General features: G+C 36.1%; 1 protein-coding gene across 1 annotated transcript in view; it reads left to right on the forward strand.

Annotated features, from left to right (window-relative positions):
• Positions 1 to 18,096, forward strand: part of ZCCHC7 (zinc finger CCHC-type containing 7) — a 145,541-nt gene that overhangs the window by 101,355 nt on the left and 26,090 nt on the right. The window contains exon 6 of the mRNA XM_081943845.1: positions 837 to 872. Coding sequence (XP_081799971.1) covers positions 837 to 872 — 36 coding nt within the window. The remainder of the gene's footprint in view (positions 1 to 836; positions 873 to 18,096) is intronic.

Raw genomic sequence — 18,096 nt, forward strand, 5'->3', positions numbered from 1 at the left:
TAGAATAAAATTGTATGATTATTTTAGAAAGATTTTTATAATATGTATTATTATAAACCTAGTTGCAATGATTGAGAAAGTGGGCAAATTAGTCCCATTACAGATAATGGAAAATTATTAGAAAAGAATTGTCAGAGCAACATCAAAACAGCTATTTTATAAAATTTGAAATGGAAAGTCTGATTTTATTTGAAAATTCCATATTCTGTTTCTAATGTGAAAATTATAGCGAGAAGGAAATAGATAGTGTTAAATAGTATTTTTGGTATTTTCTTATAGTTGTACTCCAGAGAGTACAACTATAAGAACTGTTCTGTGCATTCAAATGTGCCTTATTTTGCTATGCAGTTCTGTGAGGTAGAACAAAGTGGAATAATGCAGAAATCGCAAAACCGCAAGCAAAAAAGCATAACTACATGCAATATTTTGATTAAAATTAAAATTGTATTCAAAACTAGAATAATGATTAAATGAAAATATGATTTAAATCAATCTCTAAGTGATGTATCACACCACCCTTAAAAGTTGAACATCTCTGGCATTTATTTACATTTTGGAACTATTATAAACTTGTCTTCAAAAGTTCTAAACTTTAGCAAAAAGAAAGGGGGAGAAACTGTTGCTGGCTTTCTGACAATGGCAGGGAGTGTGTTAAACCAGTGTAAAATTCAATTAAACTGTCTAGCCAGGTTTTTGAAGCTGAAATGCAGACCCTCTCAGTTAAGCTTCTTATTTTCCTGTGACCGACACCAGTGGTTACTGTGTTATGCCAAAATCAACAGGCTGTAAAGCACCTTGTTTCATGCTCCCAGCTGATCAATATTTTTATTTTCCAGGCTTGCCCAGAAATATGGAGGCAGTATCACCTAACAGTAAGTAGAAACACCTTTTTATTTTGTCATACACCAGGCCTATTTACTCTTCTGTGAACTGCTGACCATAAAATAGAGACAAGGATCTTTTGAAGAAAGTTAATAAAATATCTGATGAGAGTTAGAATTGAAGAATGCAAGAATATCCTATGTTATTTTTTTTCCTGCCATGTTCTTCTAAACAGTTTGTGTAATAGAAATTACCCGTGGTAGTACCATGTCAGTTTGCTGCATATAGCTTCTTCAGAAGTACATAACAAGAATAAAATGTCTCCTTTAAACACCAACAATATCAATAAGTGAATCACGGACTCTACAGGAACTGTTATAGTTTCACTGTTTTTGTGATTAGTTGCTTTGATGAGATACCATAATTAGTACTAAAACAAAATTTTAATATCTGTTTACAAGGAAGTTTATAAAGCACAGTCAAAATGTACAACAAAACTTTCACTTTGACTATTAATAGTATTAAATATATTTGTGGTAAACTTCATGCAAAGTTCTGTTTGGCTTCATAATTTACTTAACTATATCTAAATTTCTCATGGGAAATTGGAATGGCTGTTGGCAGATCATAAAGAGATGAACTGGCTCAAGAACAGAACTTATTTCTTCGTTGACTGCTTTTTTCTTAGTTAGAAGAAAATATAATTGATAGATGTATGATACATATGACCACAACAGCGATTTTGAGTTCCCTATTTTTTCTATACTTTTGTATGATCTGTTTCTTTTTAATCTTATATACTTTTTACAATAATGCATTTCTGAAATGTCCTTGATTGTGCATTTCTTTGCAGAATCAGAGATCCTGAATGTGCATTGTTATATAGTATGGCTGAGGTTTTCAAGAAATTATGATGTAGCTTCTCTGTTCAAATAGGAATTTAATATGGAGTAACTACTTAGATTATTATTTGGCTACTTTAATCTTAAGGCTGCAAAACTATCACTTCTAAAAGTTTTGTTTTGTTTTTAAATTGCCTCAACTAATTTTTGATGAATTAGTAAGCTTTCATGTAATAGTTATACTATATTTTGGGTTCTGAGATGAAAGAATACAATCTGCTTGTGTGATTCTGGTAAAAAGCTTTATATTGTTTGTTCCTTCCAATATTGATAGAATAGAATAGAATATTTTTTATTAGCCAAGTGTGACTGGACACATGCAAGGAATTGCAATTACATAAAAAAAAATATGTTATCTACCTAAATTGTTTTCAAAGAACTTCATAAAATTAAAATACAAAACGTGAAGCTGTTTATATCGATGTACTATGGACATATTTACATTAGCCCTCAAAATTATGAAATAAATAGTAATTCATATTTGAATTTATATGCTCATGTTAAAACAATATATTCCACATTTGCCTCTTTAAGTACAGTTGAATCAGACTGTAATAAACCAGAATATGAAGCATATAGGAAATCTGCATAAGGAGAACAAATTTAGTGTAACATACAAATATATACCATGTCGGTAATCTTTTAATCCTACTTATTATGCATGTTTATCAAGAGGGTTATATAAAATGTGTGGTTATTTTTTCATGCATAAGCAAAATGTCTCTAATTAATTGCTTTGAATGCTTCAGATCAATAGAACATATTTGTTATTTCTTTGAGACTTTGTAAATTTTATTCATTTTTCTCTCTTACTAAGAGAAGGGGTGCCATCTATTGACTCACTGTGGTTACCACAGCCAAAATCATTACCAATAACAATGGCTAAATAAGTAGCTGATAGTTACGGATTGCTTTTACCTTTTTTGTGACATTTTTGGTATACCAAGTCTTGGTGTCATTTTCAGAGTGTTGCCAGAACAAAAAGTGAAATAAGAGATTTGGCAAGCATGGAAGATTAAGAGATGATACTAAATTGGTTCCTTGAAAATTTGCAAATGACGTTTTTATTTTTAACATTGTTGTATAAAGAAGCCATTGAATTTTAAAATCAACAAATCCACATTAAAGAAAAAGACTTACAACAGATTTCAAATACAAAGTGCAGTCGAATACATTTAAAAATTACAACTGCATTATATATAAAAAATATTTCTAATTACCAAACTATCAAGTATACTACCATAAAGATATCCAAAAATCAAAACTATTTTTAATTTAGGGCAGGAGTCTCTATGTTTGTCACTGGGTAAATTATATATTTGCTGTCTAGTATGCAACTGTAAATGAATATATAGTATTTAATGAAAAGAGATCATAAATCACATTCCTTTTTGTATTATGCATATTAAATATGAGCTCAGATCGTTTCATAAATAGCTATGTGCTATTTTCAATATTTTCTATCGCTTGTGAAGTTTGCACCCTTCAGCGTACATTAACACATTTTTACATGTGAGTTGCAAATCTATTCACACTGCATTTTCCATTAGATAGGTAAGACCTTTATCCATTTCATCTGGCTTAGAAGCACCTTACTTCCCCTGGTCTTCTTGACTTCATATATATCATACTACCATTAAGAAAAACGTGTGACAGTTCTTATTTTAGATGGATTTTATGTTGATGTAAGATTAGTCCCTATGGTCTTATCAGGGCAGAGAGTTTGGCCTTGAGTATACATTAGTTGGGATTCAAAAGAGTGTGTATGCCACAGAAAGGTGGTTGCTGATTCTCCCTTCCACTGAAGAAGGCTACTATCCAGGAACTATGGGAGGCTGCTGACAAAAGGTAGAACCATTTATGTACATATGATGCTTTGGAAACCAATAGCACCATAACAATATATACCCCTCTAATGGAATGTTCTAGTGCTTCAAGTAGTAACTGGTAATAAGGAAGAGCATCCTGGAAAATCATTAGTGGTTATATACCAGTAACTCTAGCTTCCTTTGTGCTTCCTGAATACTGTTTTTATTAATATACTTACCTTTTGACCCTAAAATTTTCAAGATGTATGTGAGAGATATTAATATAATATTCAACTCTCTTTTAATTATAATACAATTATAATTGTCAGGCTAGACAACTTTTAATATTGTGATGTTTTCAAAATAGTATATTTTTTTATACTCAAGTATTATGCTAATTAATTTTAAAATGCTATACTGTGTTGAAGCGGATATCTTAAAACAAAACTTTTATGGTATCTTCACTGGAATTAATCATGATAAAATATGCTTGATTGAGATTTCACATGTAAAGCCGGGGTCATATAAAGCCAGGTAAATCTTGTAAAATCTTATACAGTTATGTTTATATGCTATACCAGTGGTGGGCAACCTTTTTTTTCAACTGAGCCAAATCTCGCCAAAACCACGATTGAAATTTATTTTGAGAGCCGCATTTTTAAAACCGAAATACATAGGATGGTACACTGTTTTTAGTTTCAATAAGTTTTTATTGAGAATATTCTGCATGCAAGTATCCACATAGGTCGGGAGGATACAAATAACACAACTAATAAAACAAAAACTTTAGAACTATATTATTTATCGATAACATTAAATTCCGTAAAATTTGCCTTACAATGTAAAGAAAATTACATCCTGACAATGACTGACAAAGTCACAACCACTAATGTGAACATTGGCCTTGCATTTCCTTGGATAGTTTGAGTAAGTCAGGTTTGTATGTATGTTGTTTTTAATTTCATCTCTCTCTCCCACTTTCTTTTTTTCTTTTTCTTTCTCTCTCTCTCTCTCTCTCTCTCTCTCTGGCTCTTTGTCTCTCTCTCTCTCCCTCCCTCCCTCTCTGTCTCCCTCTGTCATTTTCTCTGGGTGTCTATCTGTCTGTCTGTCTCTCTGTATCTCTGTCTCTCTCTCCTCCTTCCCCCCATCTCTGTCACTCTGTGTGTGTGTGTGTCTGTCTGTCTGTCTGTCTCTCACTCACTCTGTGTGTGTGTGTGTGTGTGTCTGTCTCTCCCTCTGTCTCTCTCCCCTCCCTTCCTCTCTCTCTGTAACTATGTGGATGTGGATGTGGATGTCTCTCACTCATTCACTTAATCACTCACTCTGTGTGTGTGTCTCTCTCTGTCTGTCTATCTTTCTCTCCCTCCCTCCCCCTCTCTGTCTCTGTGTGTGTGTGTGTGTGTCTGTCTGTCAGTCTCTCTCTGATTCCCTCCCTCACTCCCTCTCTCTGTTCCTCTCTCTGTCTGTCTGTCTCATTCACACACACACACACACACACACACACACACACACAATAGTCACCTTGTTGAGTGTTCCAATCACATTTGAAACACTCAACAACTGGCCTGCATTTATGGTATAGATGCTGCAAAATACCATAAATGCAGGCCAGTTGTTGAGTGTTTCAAATGTGATTGGAACACTCAACAAGGTGACCACAGTGTGTGTGTGTGTGTGTGTGTGTGTGTGTGTGTGTGTGTGAGTGAGACAGACAGACAGAGGAACAGAGAGAGGGAGTGAGAGAGGGAATCAGAGAGAGACTGACAGAGCTGTACGCGCGCGCCTGTTTTCCAGGGCGTGGAGCAGCGGCGAGATTCTGGGCGGCGAGCGATGATTCCGGGGGCCATCAGTGGGGGGGGGCAGGGTCTCCCCTCGCGTTCCTCATCTTCCCGGATGGCCCCTGGAATCATCGCTCGCCACGCAGAATCTCGCCGCTGCTCCACGCCCTGGAAAACAGGCGCGTGCGCACAGCTCGGAAAATTACAGCCTCCCTCCCTCCTCTCGGGCTTCGGAGGGAAGCTTCTGCAAAAGCCGAGTGACAAGTCTCCCAGGCTGTAATTTTCCGAGCTGTGCGCACGCGCCTGTTTTCCACGGCGTGGAGCAGCGGCGAGATTCTGCGTGGCGAGCGATGATTCCAGGGGCCATCCGGGAAGATGAGGAACGCGAGGGGAGACCCTGCCCCCCCCCACTGATGGCCCCCGGAATCATCGCTCGCCGCGCAGAATCTCACCACTGCTCCACGCCCTGGAAAACAGGCGCGCGCGTACAGCTCGGCAAATTACAGCCTGGGAGACTTGTCACTCGGCTTTTGCAGAAGCTTCCCTCCGAAGCCCGAGAGGAGGGAGGGGAGCGGGCGCCCGGCACACTGAAGAGCCACATTAAAATGTGTAAAGAGCCGCATTTGGCTCGCGAGCTGCGGCTTGCCGACCACTGTGCTATACCAATCCTTTTTCAGGAGAGAGATTATCATCTGTTTTAAAGGCAAAAAGTATAATTTATGGATTAAGCATAAAATATTACATATGCAACATGAATTGATTTGGTTTAAAATCCTTTAGCGTAAAATGAATTTCAAGAAAAAATAAAGCTTTATCAGTATATGAACCTCTTTCTGTTTTATTTGTGGTACTTTTCTTTACATTTAAAGCTATTGGCAATGGGATAATTTTTTTCCCAGAGGGTTATGGTTTCTTCTGTTACCGTGTTTCGTGCATGCAGTAACTTCCTTTCCACCATCTGCTATTTCAGTCCTCTCATTTGTATCACAACCTCCTTCCCCATGATGACCACCAACACATCATCACAATTTGGCTACTGTCATATAAGAAGCTTTAAATTCATGGTTCTGTTCATATATTAATATTAAAAGAGAACACGGAATTTCTATTTTAATAGATATATTTCAAATGCATGAAATTACAAAGCATGCTTTATCTTTTAATTTTTTGCTGTGTTATTGAAATTCTGTTAAGACTTTTGTATAAAAAATAAAGGAATAGGTGAGCAGGTAAATTTGGCTTAAATTCTGGATTAAATTCAATATTGAAAAATGAATGTCCTAAAGCACAGCTATATTTAATAGCCCTGCATTTAAAGAAGTTATAGGAAATTTACAAAGAATGTGTAGATAAAAAATCATTTATGATTTGCCAGATTAGTTGAAAATGGGTTCCTTGTAATCAAACTAATGCATATTTGCATATATACAGTACATTGATTGTTATAACATGATAATGTTTATAAAGGAATAGTCTTGTCTTGTTCATTCACAATAGTTTAAGGAAAAACTGTACTTGTTTAATCTAAATGTAGATTTTGGATTTTTACACAATTTTCTTTCAGTCTTCAAGCCAATCCTTTTCTTTACCCAGAAATAAGCTCAAAAGAAAAAGATAGAATGACATTACAAGTAAATGTGCCTAGTTTTGCAGTATTCAAAAATGTACTGAGAACTTATTGTTTAGAATTTAACTTCAAAATGCTATTCTACAAAATTCCAATATTAGGTGTGTTTATTGTTTACCACAACATTCTTATGCCCAGAGTTGTTGGGGAGTTGGATGAATGTGGAACTCATTTGAAATGATTACTAACTCCAAGTTTTTAAAGAAAAACTTCAGTAATAATAAGATTGCTTATTGTTGTAAAGAGATACTTTATGTTGAAAGTAAAAAAACAACAACTAAATTCTCACTTATTATTTAAACAAAGTGTGTAAATTAATCATAATTAAAAAGTTTTGATAGATAACATATGGTCATTTTTTTCCTTTATTTTCTAGGAAACATTACTTTGCATTTTGAAATTTTTCATTGAAACTAATTAAATATTTTGATATTAAGTATCAGAGTTTCTTTAGTTACATTCTATATAAACATAATAATATTGAATTAATTCCTTAATTCAATCCTTAATCCTTTTCTGCTAGATTAGAAGAGTGCTATAGTATGTATAGAAATGGTGTATCTTCCCAAATAACTAACAGTACATTATCTGCTGTGTAACATCATCAATACCCCTCCCCTACCTCCAGTAATGGCAATACTATAATGAGGTGGTATGGCAGCAGTATTTACTTTTAGTGCTGTTTTAGATATTGCAACTGTAATTCTGTATGCATTATTTGGGGAGTAAGTTTTATTTGAATTCAGCAGAACTTATCATTTAACATGCATACATTCAATAAATATTTCCAACATGCCAAGATGCTACTCTTCTATATAAGGCACTTGATAAATTAATAATACTTAGTACCATTGAAAATTAAATTGTCATTTATGTGTTGGATTGAGTAAAATGTTTGCAAAAAAAAAAAAAAAATCCCCTAACACAAGGCAGCAAACATACATTATATTCCTTCCTCCTCCTGTTTTCCCTATAACAACAGCTCTGTGAGATGGATTGGGTTGAAAGAGAGTGACTAGCCCAAAGTCACCCAGCTGGCTTTCATGCCTGAAGCAGCACTAGAACTCACTGTTTCCTGGCTTCTAGTCTGTTGCCTTAACCAATACACCAAACTGGCTATTATTATTAAATGTTAAAGTGTTTAAAGTATTTAATGTATTTAAATATTTACAGAAAGTTATTATTAGAAGAGAAAATATTCTATGTCTTTATCGTATAGAGCTAAATTCAGGGGGAGTTCTCTTCTTACATGGTTACCCCCAGACTTCCCTGTTACTACTCCAAAGCAGATTTTAAGATTACAAAAGGTTGTGGGACAAAAGGGGAGGAAAGTTATCATCATTCCCTTTTTACAGTATGACTTCTTCATTAGTATATTAATTGAATTCATTGGGGAAATTTTCATATTATTTATTTTTGCTTGTTGATCACTTGTTTCTAAGGTTTGGTATACAATACAACCAATTTCGTTGTATTTAAGTACAATGACAACAAAGATTATATTTATGCAATACCACAAGTGTCGCTTTATTATCAAATGTAGTTGCTAAGTACAAAAGCTCCTAATAATAGCAGCAGCAGCAATAACAACAGTCATTATTTTCTATTTCTAATTTGTCTTGTTTATAATGGACTTAGGAATATTTGCTTTCTTCTTGTGCCAGTCGTGTTTTAAAGGCTAATTTATCTGTATCTCAATGTGGCAGAATGTGAATGAAGATGCACAGTGAAGACTGCTAGCATTGAGATAGTTAAATTTTTTAATCTGTATTTGGATGACTGTCAAATTTGCACTTATGTTTCCTGATCCAACAGGTGATACATACATCAGAATTAGTTAACCCACATGGATCTCCTAAACCAGATAAGAGTTATTGTGTCTAAAATGATGCCAAATTATCAGTTTTAAAAATCAAGATTTTCAAAACATGGTCAGTATTAGAGTAGTTTTTTCACTATTCCTATCATAGTTCAGAATGACTTCCTCTCAATTATTACACCTGTTCCAATTTTGTCAAACTACCTTGCAAATCTATATGAAATTATTAAAGTAATAGAACGATAATGTGATGCAAAACTTTAAAAAATAATGGTTAATTCAGCATACTGAGTTTCAAATGCCCATTAGTTTTTTGGGACAGAGCTTCATTTTTTTCTATGACTTTTTGAAAAATATGGTTACTTTAAAAAAAAAAAAAAAGACATTCTTTAGGTTCCAAACAAGTTCTTTTATGATGACTGATGGGAATTAAGACAACTTGCAATTTAGTTTGATAAAGTATGTCTCCATTATTTTCAGTGAAATAGCAATAAGCTACTGCATTTTTACCTTTCAGACAGATAAATATTTGTTCTCAATTAAATTATGTGCAAAGCAGTATTGAATACATTTCAATAAGTCTTCAGGCGTAATATTTTAAATGTTGTATTATATCACATTAGAAGGATTTAGAATTATTCTTGACTGTAAATAAGACCTCTTGTAGTTAGTAAGTAGTAATTAGTAACATAAAGTCTTATGTTCATGGATATAGGTTGGTTGTGTTAATATTTTGGGTTACCCTTAAGATGAAAGTACAAAATGCAACAAGGAATTTATGGCATAAAAATGAGTAGCATTAAATATTTTTAGTTAAATATGTTTTAAAACATGTCGGCTGAATCTGAATTTTTGCATAGTACCGTATTTTTTGGAGTATAAGACGCACCAGTATAAGATGCACCAAGGTTTTGAAGAGGCAATTTTTTTTAAAAAAAAAAAAGTTTTTGCACTCTGCAAACCTCCCAAAAACGGTTCGTTTTTCACAAAACAGGTCTGTTTTTTGTCAAAAAAAGGGGCATTAGGAAGCTTATAGAGTGCTCCTTGGGGCTGGAGGGGGGCAAAATTGAGCAAAAAACGACCCGTTCTCCCCAGCCCCCAGGAGCTCTCTGAAAGCCTCCTACAAGCTATGCACAGCCATTTTGGTGAAGGGGCGGGATCTTTGGAGGCAAAAAAATGCTGTATTCAGTGTATAAGACGCACCCAGATTTTCAGCCTCTTTTTTGAAGGAAAAAGGTGTGTCTTATACTCTGAAAAATAGGGTAGTTTTTAATATTAAAAAAGACCTTTTTTATGTGAAGTAAGCCACTGAATCCATAACTCAACTGAGATATTTGTATTGCTTTCAGTTCAGAATCATTTCCTGATGCTTAATGTTGTGAAGGATTGTCAAAATGACATCAAGAAAGTCTGGCTTCAAATAGTTGCTTAATCATGAAGGCCCTAATGCCCAGGACGAGATCTACAAAGGCATCATTGAGTTGCTATTAGGGTTTTTGTTTTGTTTTTTTAAACAGACAATCCAGCTTTCTGGCTACCTCAACAATACTTTTTGCAGAATGTAAAAATTTTCTGTTCCTGGTTTCCTCCCAGTTTTTTTATTCAGCTAACACAGCGGTTCCCAAAATGGGGCCCACGCCCCACAGGGGGGGAGGGGGCAATTTGATTTTTAATGGGGGAAATTTGAACCTTGTTTAAACCAAGTTAATGGCCTTTTAGGCTTCCTCCCCATGAGTAGAATTCACTTTTTGAGTAAAGTAAGAATTATATGTCGGGGATGGGATGTGGGGAGGGCATCAGGATTTTAGAGATGCTTAGGTGGGGCACGGCCAAAAAATAAGGTTGGGAACAACAGAGATAACATTATTTACAGGCATACATGTAGGAGAAACTGCAACCCAGAATAGGACAATTTGCCCCAGGTGACTCGTTCCCGCCAATTCGCCACAGGACAGTTCACTGCAGCCAATTTGCCATGGGACAACTCGCTGCAGGACAATTCAATACAGGATAACCAAAGAGAGGGACAAGTGAATTGTAGTCTCCATGCTCTGCCTCACCCCAGCCTCAAAGACTTCTACCTTGAGAGGTTTAAATCTAAAGCAAGACAAGGCCCACTGCAAATTACATGCCCCTCACTAATAATTAAGGTATTAATTATGACCTTTAAAGCGTTCCATGGCTTAGGCCCAGGGTACCTGCAAGACCACCTACTGCCACCAGTAACCTCCCACCATCCAGTACGATCCCACAGAGTTGGCCTCCTCAGGGTGCCGTCGGCCAGACAGTGTTGGCTGGTGACCCCCAGGGGGAGAGCCTTCTCTGTGGGAGCGCCTTCCCTCTGGAATGAGCTGCTCCCGGAGCTTCGCATAATCCCTGACTTCCGGTCCTTCCGACACGCCCTAAAAAGTTGGCTTTTCCAGCAAGCCGGCCTGGCCTGTTAATTTTATCTCATTTTTTAAACGTTATTGTCCTATTAATTGGGTTTGTTTTTTGGATATGTATCTAATTTCTTTTTAACTTTCGTGATATGTGTTTTTTAATGTTGTACGCCGCCCTGAGTCCTTTGGGAGAAGGGCGGCATATAAATCCAATAAAACAAACAAACAAACAAACTTACCCTGCATTGAATTGTCCCGTGGCGAATTGGCTATGGTGAGTTGCCCTAGACCCACTGCATCCTCTCACGAGACTAGTAAATGAGCAGATACAGGAAGTTCCTGTGATTGTACAGTTGAAGCCTTCAGAATAAACATCACATAGGGTTTCATGGCCAAATATAAAATGATAGCATCCCCCCCCCCCCATCTTGCTGTAAAGTAATGCCAACACTATAATTGTTTGCAGGATATTTTGCATAAGAATAAGACCTTACTGGGTATCAGTTAAAGAAACTGTCACAATCACGTCATACAAAAAATAGCACTGCCATTTTTTTCCTTCTTAATTTTTCTTTCTTACCATTCTTGGTAATACAGGTAGTCCTCGACTACAACAGTTCATTTAGTGACCGTTCAGTTACAGTGGCACTGAAAAAAGTTACTTATGACCATTTTTCACAGTTACGACCATTGCAGCACCCCCCCAAGGTCACATGATCAAAATTCGGGTACTTGGCAACTGGTTCATATTTATGATGGTTGCAGTGTCCTGAGGTCATGTGAACAGCTTTTGCAACTTTCTGACAAGCAAAGTCAGTGGGGAAACCAGATTCACTTAACAGTCATGTTACTAACTTAACAACTGCAGTGACTCAATTAACAGCTATGGCTAGAAAGGGCCGTAAAACAAGGCAAAACTCACTTAACAAATGTCTCACTTCACATACATTTTGGGTTCAATTATAAGTCGAGGACTACCTGTATTACCAAAATATAAATTAAGTATTATTGCTCTTTCTGTGCTGGGTGAAGCAAAATGGAAGACATAGTTGTGGCAAGGAAGAAGAATAAGTGAAGAAGCTTATAAAGTAAGGGAATTGGTGTTAAGTGTCATAAATTGGAAGAAGAGATATCTGGGAGATTTTAATGGTGGCTCATGCTCTGCTTTCTGCACTTACAAACCAGCCTTGAGTTGAGAGGGACTTCAAACATCTATGGTTGGTTCTTATTAAATGAAACCTCAAATAAGCTGAAGTCCTTTTCTCCAAATAATAGCTTCTAAATTTGTTTTTCTTTATTTTCATTGATGGCTGAGAGGAATTTCTAACACAGATACTTCGCCACTGTCTCATGTTGAGAAAGCATTTTTTTTCCACAGCAAATATGCAATATCACATACAAGCTTGTGTTGATCCAAAGTGTCTTTTTGATTTCAGAAAGCTAAAATAAATCACTTGAAAGGAGTATTTTGGCCAAAGTGCTTCGTTTTACTACCCATTATTATTATTTTGATTAATAGCTAGTAGCAAAAAGTGCCTACTTGCAGCTGCTTCTTTCTCTTGTAGGTTGTATGCCCTGAATTGTGGTTATAGATTCTCCCTGCCCACAGAGAAAGAATTTCTATTCACAGAAGAAACACTCTGACATAGAAAAAAGCATTTTAATATAAAGGTTTCCTCTGAGAATGGATTAAGAATTTGGATCCAGAGCCTTATGTCAACAAGATTTCTCATGAATTCTGGTCTTTTTCTGTAAACAGGAGTCCTTCTATTAACCTTACATTCAGTGGAGTCCTCTCTAATTGAAAGGGGAGAGTAATTTGCTAACTACTCATTTTTTTTGAGATCTTATATTATTTTACATGTTCTTAAAGAATTCCTTAATTCTCCACAACTCATCTTTAGGGTTGCAAAAGAAAGCCAATATTGTAAGTACTCTTTCTGTAAGCAAAATTCTTACATTGCAGATCAAAATTGTTTTATTTTACAGTAAGTTATAAAGTTTCCACTTAATTTTGTGTGAATATAAGAGGTGGGTTGCCATTTTTTTTATTACCGGTTCAGGCACTCTCCCACGCGCACTGACACATGCACAGAAGCGGGTGGGTGGAACCTCCTGCTGCCGCAACTGCCGGTTCGGCTGATCCGGGCAGCAACCCACCTCTGGTGTATATGTAAGTATGTGTTTATGACTTTTACACAGTTCATTAAAAAATAAAAGTTCGAAGTATTTTACAATAAAATCATTCATTGGTAAATTAAACTTTGACCAACTCCAGAGTTGAAGGTTTCTTGTTATATGTAAGTAGATCCAAAGCTGTTTTATGGGGGAAAAATGTCCCATGGTTTTTCTTTGTATAAATGCAAGTGAAAGTTTGGAAAAGGATAAATCAATTCCTAGAGGTATTTACAAATATTTACCCTTTTATTCCCCAATGAGCTTGTGAACATCAGATGTCACATTTCTATTCTTTGGTGTTTTGTTAAGTTCAGAACAGTGGTGGGTTTCAAAATTTTTTAGAACCTCTCCTGTAGGTATGGCCTGCTTTGTAGGAGTGGCTTGCCGGCCATGTGACTGGGTGTGAGTGGCTTGCCAGCCATGTGACTGGGTGGTCGTGGCCAACTTGTAAAATGTGGTGAAACTCACTTAACAACGCTCTTGCTTAGCAACCAAAATGTTGGCTCAGAAACTCTGGCATTTGAAGCATGCAAGTCTTAAAGCTGTCAAGTTACAAGACCCTTGCACCCCTCACCCTTTAGGAAAAAAAATCCCAGGGGTGTTCAAACTTGACAGCTTTAAGACTTGTGGACTTCAACTCCCAGAATTCCTCCTCTCGCTCTTCATCTTGATGCTGTGCAGACGGGCAGGGGGAGGGAGCTGGAACCGGTTCTAAACAGCATTGTAGATTTGTGGAACCTCTTCTATAGAAGAGGTTAGAACTGACAGGAACCCACCCCTGGTTCAGAAGTATCTGTTTCTAATTAGAAGCATGCTTGTTTTTTGAATATATTATTCCTTTTTGTTGAGAAAGTTGACTCCTCTCTAACTTAGCAAACTTAAAGCTATAGATCAGTGATGGCGAACCTTTTTGCCACTAAGTGCCCAAACTGGAATGTGCATGCAGGCATGTGTGCCGGAGCACCGGAAAACCAAAGATCAGCTGGCCATTGCATGCATGCCTGTTTTGGGGGCATTTTTTTGGCCGTTTTCAGGCTGTTTTCTGGCACCCACAAAGACCAGCTGGCCGGTGCACATGTGCGTGCCAGAAACCAGAAGAGCAGCTGGCAACAAAGCGCGTGCCCACACAGAGAGCTCTGTGTGCCACCTCTGGCACGCGTGCCATAGGTTCGCCATCACGGCTATAGATGTTATGCATTAATATCCATAAATTGTGTGGGTAGACAGTATTTACCCAAATCTGATTTCACATTTTTTCTATATAAAAATTTAGACCTATATGAGTCTACATTAGATAATCAATGAAATTATGTGTACATTCATATAAATGTTTGAGAGGAACTAGAGTAGAAGATCTGAAATATAACTGGTATAGGCTAAGTATTCCAAATCACTTAATCAAGAATACTCATCCTTTTTGCCATATCAAGAATGCAATATGTGATTTGCAGTTATCTTTTCTACCCTGCATATAAGTACCCACCTCTAGATGAAAAAGTCTACATCCGTGAATATTCCCGTCTTCTCTGAAAGATTAGAAAGTATAGTGTAAAAACAATTCAAACACAGTAACTTTTAAAAAGGAATAGCAAGGTTTTAAAAAATTGTCCCATTGTTAAAAATGGTCCAGAGCTGGTGAAAAAGCTGTATGAATTTAATGGGGAGAAAGTATTGATATAGAAGCTGGTTTGGTGTAGTACAGGCATTTCCAATCTGTGGCCCCACAAAGTAATTTATTTATAATAAAAATATAAAAAGTAAAGGAAGTTTGTTATTTATATACAGTATATTAACTATATTACCGGTATATATTTTATATGCGACCCAAGACAATTACTCTTCATCAATGTAGCCCAGACTAGCCAAGAGATTGGACACACCTGGTGTAGTGGTTAAGGCACCTGACTAGAAACCAGGAAAATTAATTCTGTTATGGCCTTATGCATGGATCGCTTTGGGCCAGTCACTGTCACTCAGCCCAGTTTATAAACTGAAATGAAGTGAATGAAATGAAATAAAATCGTGGACATCACAGACTGAATAAAAAATCAAATTATACAAATAGATCAGCTATGTGTTGAAAGTATTGACAGACAACTGCCAAACTAGCTTTCATAGCTTCAGTGAATCTACATGGACATTACCTCAGTGTGGAGTTCACATTGTAATGAAAAGAATTCATCCAAAAAGAAACAAAAAGTATTAATTACATTGAAGCTGCTAATTTTAGTAGAATGAATGTAATGCATGCTTGCATACTTTCCAAACTTTGTTTGCTTCCAGCCCATGCAGTGAAAAGAAGTAGTAAAAGAAATGAGCATACCTTTCATACCCTGAAATGTCCATATCACGTGGATGGGTGCAATGGCACCAAGAAGAAAAATGGCCAGGGGTTTTCAAAATACATCTAGGCCTGCTAGTTGAGCACTTCTACTAGCCAGTTCTGAAATTCAATTTTACCATGATATATGGTAAAATAATACATGCCGTTATTCTATGCATACATTTTCCAATTGCTGAATATATAACATTTTTTTCTTTTAGCCCATGCTTCACATTCTACAGCTTTTAATTTTCTTATGTCCTGTTTTATATTAGTATTTACAAATGTAATATTTAGAAGTCATGTAGACACATGCCTATTTTTCATGCAAGCCGAAAATATAAACAGAAGTGCAAGAAAATCATTGATTTTGGACAATAGGATGTTTTCTTTATCTTTCATCTACACAATTACAACTTGACTTTTTTTTCTTCCTGAACTCATCTGTATCATAACTGCAGGTTATTTTATTGAAATTTCATTAAATTTGGTGGTAACTTCTGCAGTTTTAGATGCAACTTGTAAAACATATTGCACATATTTGCTCAGCTGTAGTTTATGAATATGACTTATGAAACAGATCGCTGATCTGAAATGCAACATTTCATTTTAAATTAAAAATTCACACACAAAATAAACTAGTAGCTCAAGTAGGAAATTAGACAAAGAAAAGGAAAATAGTATTTTATCCATTCTGATTTTGTTTCTTTACCTCTCGCTAATCTCCATTTCTTTATTAATATTTAAGTTTTCACAGTTACCAAAAATGCTTTCAGGTGTAATATTTCTCCGTGATACCAAAAATTGCAAATTTCAACATAATAAAAATCTAGTTTCTGCTCCATTAAACCTGTTTTAAAATGTGGTTTCATTATTTGCTTCCAGATGAGGTTGCCCATTATTTGTTCATCTCATGGAAAAAGCATGATAATGGCCAGTGCCAAGAGGTGTACGCTACCAGTATCACACAACATGCCTCTTGCAGAAATAAAGTATGATTCTGTTCAAGAATTAAATTGAATTCCCAAGGAAGGTGTAGTCACCAAGGGGACTCTTATGTCCCTCTAATATTCTAATGGAAGCTAAGTCCTCCTCTTATAAAGCCCTTGTAAGTCTTTCAGTATCATCTGTTCTCTTAATGTACGCAATTCTAATGCCAGTGAAAGAAGTTACATTAACCAGCACAATGTAGACTGACTGCAAGCAAATGTCCATGTAAATCCTGTTACAATATAAAGTAATATTTGACAGTTTATTTGAATGAATAGATCTCTAGCTGGATTATTCCATAGCAAAAGGAATTTAGACTCCTCTTTTAATGGACCCCTTTGGCCTCTTCCTTTACCTACTTTAGACCTTTCAACAACAATAAATGGACTGTTTTCAATTTTAAAATCTTTGCTGGAGAATATCTCCCTTGATGGATCCTATGCTAATTGAGGATTGATTCATCAATTTCATATCTTAAATAAAAGCAAGTTCAAAAATGGCTGACTGGCCCTTCCCACCAGGACTTTTTCTATGTTAGGTGTCCGTAGCAACTGCCTCTATAGCCAGGTTCTTCTTTTGGTTTTATTCTGGTCTCTTAGCCTTAACCTTGGCCAAATACTTAACATGCTGCTTTATGTTTTTTAATTTGATCTAATATATTGCAAGCCTCACCTCATTCACTGGAAGGTCTGATGCCACTGGAATGGCATCAGCCCTTCCAATGACTGGAATTTGTTGTGTTCATCAAAACAATGTTTTCTTTTCTTTGCACGTTGCTGTGGTTTTTTTCAGGAAGTGCTTGGATTCATTTTCATGAGAAAGCGTATAACAGTTCTTTTATATATATACCAGGGGTTGTAACACAAACACATACTTATTTCCCTGGCTCAGCTGATAAAGGAGGAGAAGCCTGTGGCATAGTGGCTAAGACTCTTGCCTAGTGTATAATACAGCCCAGGTTCGAATTCCAGTAAGGGTATGGCTAGCTGATGAGAGCTAAATAGCTCGAAATGGATCTATACTAGTCTCCCTTTATTTTATCAGCACAAATACAACACACACACACACACACACACACACACACACACACACACACACACACACACACATATATATATATATATATATATATATATATATATATATAAAACTTGTACAGCAATTAAAATGGTTTTTTTATCCACAATTCAAATAATTAATTTTTAGTTTATTTGTGGAAAAACACATAGAGAAGTCTTTCATATTGACTCCCAATTATATGAGTTGTGATTTTTAAATTGGCTTGAAACTCGTTTTTCCATCATAACGGTAAAGGTAAAGGTTCTCCTCTCACATATGTGCTAGTTGTTCCTGACTCTAGGGGGCAGTGCTCATCTCACTTTCAAAGCCGAAGAGCCAGCGCTGTCCGAAGACGTCTCCATGGTCATGGGGCCGGCATGAGATTAAGTGAGATTAAGGCAGAGAAGTG

The sequence above is a fragment of the Natrix helvetica genome (genome assembly GCF_964273705.1).
Source record: "Natrix helvetica genome assembly, chromosome: 2".
NCBI lineage: Eukaryota > Metazoa > Chordata > Lepidosauria > Squamata > Natricidae > Natrix > Natrix helvetica.